Here is a 7,505-nt window from a genome sequence, read left to right on the forward strand (position 1 = left end):
ATATCATCTTAGCTAAAATTTTGCATTTTATTGACTGCATAACTCCTGATAGGGCCCCACAGAGATGACGTAGCTCATTACTTATGCAGATTCAGAACGAGGCTTTGACTTATGTAGTGAACGGTTGCAAAAATTAGGGTCCGATTAAAAAGATAAATTTCAATCATTTACGAATTTTTAAATACAAAATTATTATAAAGGAAAGTGTTAAATCGTATAGGAATTATTTAAATTGGATAAACCTGCCAAAAAAGGTAAGCGATTTCATGATGTTTATTGATTTATTTCCGGCCTTTGTCATATTGAATTTTATGCACGAATGGCCGATGCTAAGAAAATAATAAAAAACGAACAAACAAGGTAATATTCTTCGGGAAATAATTCTAACATAACGTTGGTTGCTATCAGAGGATAGTAAACTTTTTACAGCCTGAATGGCACAAACATTAGGTCTGAATGACCAAAAAATTGCCGTGAATCGGCGTCAGGAAGTTCCCGACAATTTGATGATTTCTTTTAAAAAACATTGTTCGGCAATATTTTAAATTTCTAGTTATAATTGCCAAAAAACGTACTTATTCAATTTCGGAACGGATGATTTCGTTTCGTGAACGTTAAAACTGTCTGACCCTTTATTTATTTATTGATTTTAGATTTGGGTCAATGGCAGACAAAGGAAAGGCCGAGGGCCATGTTAGTTTAGGCGGAAATGACGCACGCTCAAGTGCACATGTCCTACGCTTGGGCGGAAATGATTCATTAGTCAATACACAACGCGAGGGCGGAAGTAAACAGGAAAATAGATTGGAAAGTTTTTTGAAACGGGGAGAAGACATTTTAAATACTTTCTCTCAGTCCATCAAAGGTTTCGAGGTCCATGCAAAGCAAATGGAAGAACTTTCAAATACGGTCGGCGAAATTCAGACAGAATTGAATTTAAAAAGGAAAGAGCCAACGGCATCCACTTCGGGAACAAATGATCAAGTACCACTAAAAAAGAAAACAAGAACAGAAAATGTTTCATCAGAAGATGAGAGCGATACTGGGGATGAGCTAGAAAGAGTTTTAAATGATAATAGAGAAGATAGTTCAAAGGAGGACGAGGAGGATATGGTACAAGACATAGATTCATTTTTTGATGAAGAATCTACATGTGGGGACGATATAAAACATGTTGCACTAGCTGAAGCCATAAACAAAAGTTTGAGGTGCCAAAAAACTGACCAGGAAAAAATTAAACAACTCCTAGATAAATACAAAAGACCTGGCAATATAGACAATTTGCAAATACCACGGGTAGACAATTTTCTGTGGGAGCAGCTGAAAGGGCATACAAAATCCCAAGATGTCCACAAGCAAAAAATGCTTGGGGTGCTGAACCAATCAATGGTGCCCCTGCTTCGGGCAATGGATCACATAGTTGGGAATAAAGCGCCAGACAGCAACACATTAAAAACGTATATCAGTGATGCAGTTAAGATCATGACGGGAGAGGTTAATAAAACTAACCAACAAAGAAGAGAAGCCATCAAAAAAGAAGTTTTCCCCAGATTTAAATCTCTTTGCACAGATGATCAACCGATATCAGCCACAGGGTTATTTGGTGATAATTTGGCTGATAAAAGTAAAAATCTGGATGCATCTAAATCAGTACAGATGACCCCTAAAGGATCAAATAAGAAGAATTTTTTATTCAAACGAGGGGGGGAAAGACCATCAGATCAAAGGCCACAGACACAGAACCGATTCCCTCCCTCTCATCCACAGTCAACATCACACAGTCACTGGAAACAGCCAGTAACAAAATACAGAAATTCAGAAAAGAGCTTCGGGAATTTCAAGAAACCAAGGACATATCCCCCAGGCCAAAAGAAAAGAACAATGTAAATCAGCATGTAAGTATTGGTAATCAATCTTACTGTTTAATAAATACTATAGACAACTTCATAGCTGGTAAAACTAAAAACTATCTTTCTGAATGGGAAAAATTAACAAGTGATAAATGGATTTTACAAACTATTACTGGATACCATGTAGAACTTGATACAGAACCATTTCAAACTTTTGTGCCTAACCAAATAAAATTCAGTTCGGTAGATAATAATAAAATAGAAAAAGAACTTATTCGGTTTTTAGATTGTGGTATAATTCAGAAAGTTAATTCTCTACAAGATTCAAATGAGTTTATCTCAAACATTTTCATAAGACCAAAGAAAAGAGGGAAGATAAGAGTTATCCTAAACTTAAAAGTATTTAACAATCACATAGAGCATATTCATTTTAAGATGGAAACTTTACACAATGCAATAAACTTAATGCGGAAAGACTGTTTCTTTGGTTCTGTGGATTTATCAGAAAGTTATTACTCTATTCCAATAGTAGCAGAAGATAGAAGATACTTTAGATTTTATTACAATGGCCAAAAATATGAATTTCAAGCATTAGTCATGGGTCTAACTACAGCACCCCGGGTGTTTACAAAAGTTTTAAAGCCAGTTTTTGCGTCATTGAGAGAAAAGGGGCACATAAGTACAGCATATATAGATGACTCATGTTTACAAGGTCAATCGTTTGAAGAGTGTCAAAATAATATTTTAGAAACAGTCAGCTTGATGGATAGTTTAGGACTAACAATCAATCCAACGAAATCGGTTTTAATGCCAACTCAGCAAATTTCATTTGTAGGATTTATTCTCTGTTCCAAAACAATGACAATAAGACCAACTCAGGAAAAACTTTTAAATATCATTCAAATATGCCGAGATATTAAATCATCTAAATTTGTGACCATCAGAGAATTTGCAAAATTAATAGGTATGCTTGTAGCATGTGAGCCTGGTGTTCGATATGCGCCTTTATTTTATAGACCTTTAGAACACATTAAGGAAACTAATCTTAATTGGAAAAGAGGAAATTACAATGCTTTTATGAAAATAACTCACGAAATTCAAAATCAAATTGATTGGTGGATAAAAAATTTAGGAACAACTTTCAAACCAGTCTCTGAAGGAAATCCAGACTGTACAATAGCATGTGATAGCAGCTTGCAAGGCTGGGGCGCGGAAATAATATCTGAAAAATCCTTCACTCAGGGAGTTTGGTCAATTGAAGAACAAGCTTTACACATTAATGTTTTAGAATTAAAAGCAAGTAAACTAGCAGTGATGGCATTAGCCAAAAACAAGTCAAACATTCATTTAAGGATTTTAAGTGACAATACGACAACTTGTGCTTACATCAATAAGTTTGGGGGCAAAATAAAGCAATTGAACGAAATTGCAAGAGAACTCTGGTTTTGGGCCATTTCTAAGCAAATCCACATAAGTGCGGCTCATATTCCGGGTAGCAAAAATATAGAAGCAGATACATTATCTAGAAAATATAAAGATGACCTAGAGTGGTCTCTTGAAGAATATATCTTTTCTAAACTTATAAGTTTTTATGGAAATATGCACATTGATATGTTTGCATCACGGCTGAATGCCAAACTAAAATATTATATTTCAAGATATCCAGAACATGGGGCTTATGCTGTTGATGCTTTCAGTTTAAACTGGAATACTGGAACTTTACTTTACATGTTTCCTCCTTTCAGTCTCATTCCAAAGATCTTACAGAAGGTAGAGACAGACAGGGCAGAGGCTCTCTTAGTGGCACCAATATGGAAAACGCAGAATTGGTGGCCTTATCTACAAAAAATGTTGTGCCAGAATTGGCTAATACTTCCTCCGGCCAGAAAAATCTTGCGACTTCAGCACAAACCGGAGCACAAACATCCGCTGAAACATCTGAGACTAGGTGTTTTTCGTATATCAGGGACGCATTACGAAAGCAAAACATCGTGGACGAGTCAGCAAATATCATAATGTCATCATGGCGCAAATCTACCAAAAAGATATATGCTGTTTATATTAACCGCTGGATTAAGTTTACTGATAAAAATAATTTTAATCCACTGGCGCCTAAACCTGCTAATGTGATAACATTTTTAACCTCTATGTATAATTCAGGTCTGGGATACAGTGCCATTAATACAGCGAGATCAGCTATTAATCAGTTAGTTCACATGTGTTCGGGACTGGATTTTAAGTGTTGTACTGTAATAAATAAATTTATGAAGGGTGTGTTTGAATTAAGACCTGCTTTACCAAAATATAACCATATATGGGATGTTCAGTCAGTGCTAGATTTTATTAAACAGTTACCATCAGAGTTGACATTGATGACATTAACAGGAAAATTGGCAGTATTGTTTTTATTACTAACAGCACAACGCTGCCAAACATTACATTTAATTTGTTTAGAAGATATCATATTTGTAGATAATAAAATGATCATTAAACTTAACCATATGTTAAAACAGTCTAAGCCAGGCAGACACCCCGCACCATTACATCTAAACGAATATTCAGCAGACCAAAGGTTGTGCATAGTGACAGTATTCAAGGAATATATTGAGAGGACGAAAAGTCTAAGAATGAATAATAAACTTTTGATTGGGACACAAAAACCCCACAAATCTGTAACTAAGTCAACTGTTGCTAGGTGGATAAGAATGTTTTTGAATAAGGCTGGGGTACTAGAGCATTATACTCCCCATAGTATAAGGACAGCAGCAGCAAGTTCTGCAAACTCTAGAGGCATTCCTCTTTCTTGTATACTTAAAACTGCGGGCTGGCAACATGCTAGAACATTTAATAAATTTTATAATAAACAGATTGTGGAAGATCATACTATGCAAATGTGCTTACTGGATTAGTAAATTGTCATAATTTTAAAATGTGCTTTGCCTTGTATTCAGTGTTATACTTTACATGTACATGATTTCAAAAAATTATTATTTCAAATACAAGTATAACACCATATGGAAGTTATTTGTCAAATCATTTATTTTACAAAAACTTGAAGCTTTGACAGAGAAATATCTCTAAAATCTCTGTGGGGCCCTATCAGGAGTTATGCAGTCAATAAAATTGAATGATTAAACAAGACTTACCGACGAAGGAGGGAAGTTGAAGTTTGATCTGGATTTTATTGACTGCAAACTCCTGAAGGGCTCACACACCCACCCACCCATACCCAAATTTGGATTTCTCTGTACACGCGCTTTTTCATGTCTAGTTTTGTTTTATGGAAACAAAACTAGACACTAGGACTCTAAAGACTGAATCTGCATAAGTAATGAGCTACGTCATCTCTGTGTGAGCCCTTCAGGAGTTTGCAGTCAATAAAATCCAGATCAAACTTCAACTTCCCTCCTTCGTCGGTAAGTCTTGTTTAATCATTCAATTATAATTTAACTAGAGACTAAAATCTTTATGCATACATAAATTGTATGTTCCCACTTATATGACAATTCTAAATTAAAATGTTTTTTTGTTTTTTAAGCACCACCAAAACCTTAAAATATACATTACAACATAGCTATGGTCAACATCAACTAAAACTTAAAGCACTCTGTAATTTGAAAAAATCTGAAACAATCAGAAATGAATGAAATAAATATTTAACCCAAACATGAAAATCATTTTAATGAGGGTATGTATAACCTATAATTATGTTTGTTTGAAACTACACATTTGATGAAAGGTAAAAATGTTAGATGGAAACTCAAATATATGCAATACATTATTTGGCACATAGCATTTTAACAATAATGATTTATTTACTACAGTATGGTAAGTAATATGAGAGGAACACATGACAACATTGGCACAAGCTAAAAAAATATTAAAAACCAATACTAGTTTTGGGTATCCACTACCCTTTTTCAAGCTAATAATAATTTAGGATTTGAAAAATTATACTTGCTGTGAATTCTAATGCTACCATTGTTTAAAAAGATTACAAACAAATCAAATAGCTGCATATATTTTGCGTTTTAATGCTATTGTTTTAATCATTAGAAATAAGAAATAAATTATTGCTTATAACTTTTTAAGTATTGTTTGAAAAAAAAGCTGCAAGTTTTTGAGCAATTGTATTAATAAAGTTTCTTTATATTTTTATGCTATCGTTTTTTAAGGTTACTAAATATATTAATAACAAGAGCTGTCCGTAAGACAGCGCGCTCGACTTTTTTATTGCTTGCCAATAAAAAAAGTTTTTGCAGTAAAAGGCAATACAAGAATCTCTGTATTTTTAAAGTGAACTAGTTGTTTGATACCCTTGAATATTACAGCAATGTTTATATGACATAATTTATGGTAAAGTGAACAAGTGGATAGGAATGAATTTTTTTAGATTTTTTAAGTTTTTTAGTGCTTGCCTATAATACAAAACATTGACAGTTAAGGGCCATAATTCAAATAAAATCTTTGACAGAATTACCTTCTCCTGGACATGTTTGGGAATCATGATTGTAAACAAGTATTCCAACTTTCAAATTAATATCTCAAACAGTTCAGTCAAAAAGTGGACTGGTACTAAAAACTTAACCAAGATTCTAAGTCGATAAAAGGCCTTAATTTTTAAAACAAATCCTTGACAGAGTTACCTTCTCTTGCGTACAGATGGGGGTAATGAATGTGAAATAGCATTAAAAGTTTCAAAGCAATATCTCAAAGGGTTAAGGCAATAAGTGGATTTTACCCATATTCAATGTATTTTCTAAGTCAAAAAGGGGCATAATTCTGTCAAAAAAACCTTGACAGAGTTATTCCTCTTGTCTGTTGATGAAGGTCGTGATGGTAAACAAGTATGGTCAGTTTCAAAGCAATACCTCCAATGGTTTTGAAATAAAGTGAGGTGGTACAAAAAACTTAACCAAGCTCAATACACTTTCTAAGTCAAAAAAGGGCCATAATTCTGTCAAAAACCTTGACAGAGTTATGTACTCTTGTCTGTAGATGGAGGTTATGATGGTGAACAAGTATGGTAAGTTTCAAAGCCATACTTGTAATACTTCTGAAATAAAGTGGGGTGGTACGAAAAACTTAACCAAGGTGTGACGCCAACGCCGACGCCAACGCCGACGCCGACGCCGGGGCGAGTAGGATAGCTCCCCTTTTCATAGAAAAGTCGAGCTAAAAAGGTCTTCTAATGCTACCTTTCTTTTAAAAGATGAACAATAAATAAATAAGCTTTATGTTTCAATGCTACTGTTTCTAATACAAATAAAAACAAAACTGCAGAACTTCTTTATTTTGTATGTTCTTCTTTTACTTTAAGAAATGAGATATTTTACAGTAATATTTTATAGGACATAAAAATTTAAAGTTTACATAAATTGGATACATTAAGTTCTTCTAACAAAATCCAACTTGTTTTTTTCATTTATAATTGATATGACAAACGTTAGAATTCACAGTAATGGGCATAACTTGCAATCATGGCCGAGTCACCATTTCACAATACATGATTACTGGTGTTGTAAAGACAATCAAAGCCTTTTTGGCCTGGCACTCTCCAATTTTGCTAATGATGGGAGAACCACCTTTGCTGGAAAAATGCCCATCTTGATCTTTAACCACCTTTCCTGAATCCATCTATTGGTTGCCATACTT

The 7,505-nt window shown here is 34.0% G+C and overlaps 1 protein-coding gene across 1 annotated transcript; it reads left to right on the top strand.

Annotated features, from left to right (window-relative positions):
• The first annotated feature begins 800 nt into the window (after positions 1-800).
• On the top strand, positions 801-4,901 carry LOC132759688 (uncharacterized). Its single transcript, XM_060751500.1, has 2 exons — positions 801-1,895; positions 3,596-4,901. The coding sequence occupies exon 1, from the start codon at positions 889-891 to the stop codon at positions 1,885-1,887; it is 999 nt and encodes a 332-aa protein (XP_060607483.1). The 5' UTR covers positions 801-888; the 3' UTR covers positions 1,888-1,895; positions 3,596-4,901.
• The last annotated feature ends 2,604 nt before the right edge of the window (positions 4,902-7,505 follow it).

This window comes from Ruditapes philippinarum, unplaced genomic scaffold (assembly GCF_026571515.1).
Source record: "Ruditapes philippinarum isolate M1 unplaced genomic scaffold, ASM2657151v2 ctg7669_1_1_1_1, whole genome shotgun sequence".
Classification (NCBI taxonomy): domain Eukaryota; kingdom Metazoa; phylum Mollusca; class Bivalvia; order Venerida; family Veneridae; genus Ruditapes; species Ruditapes philippinarum.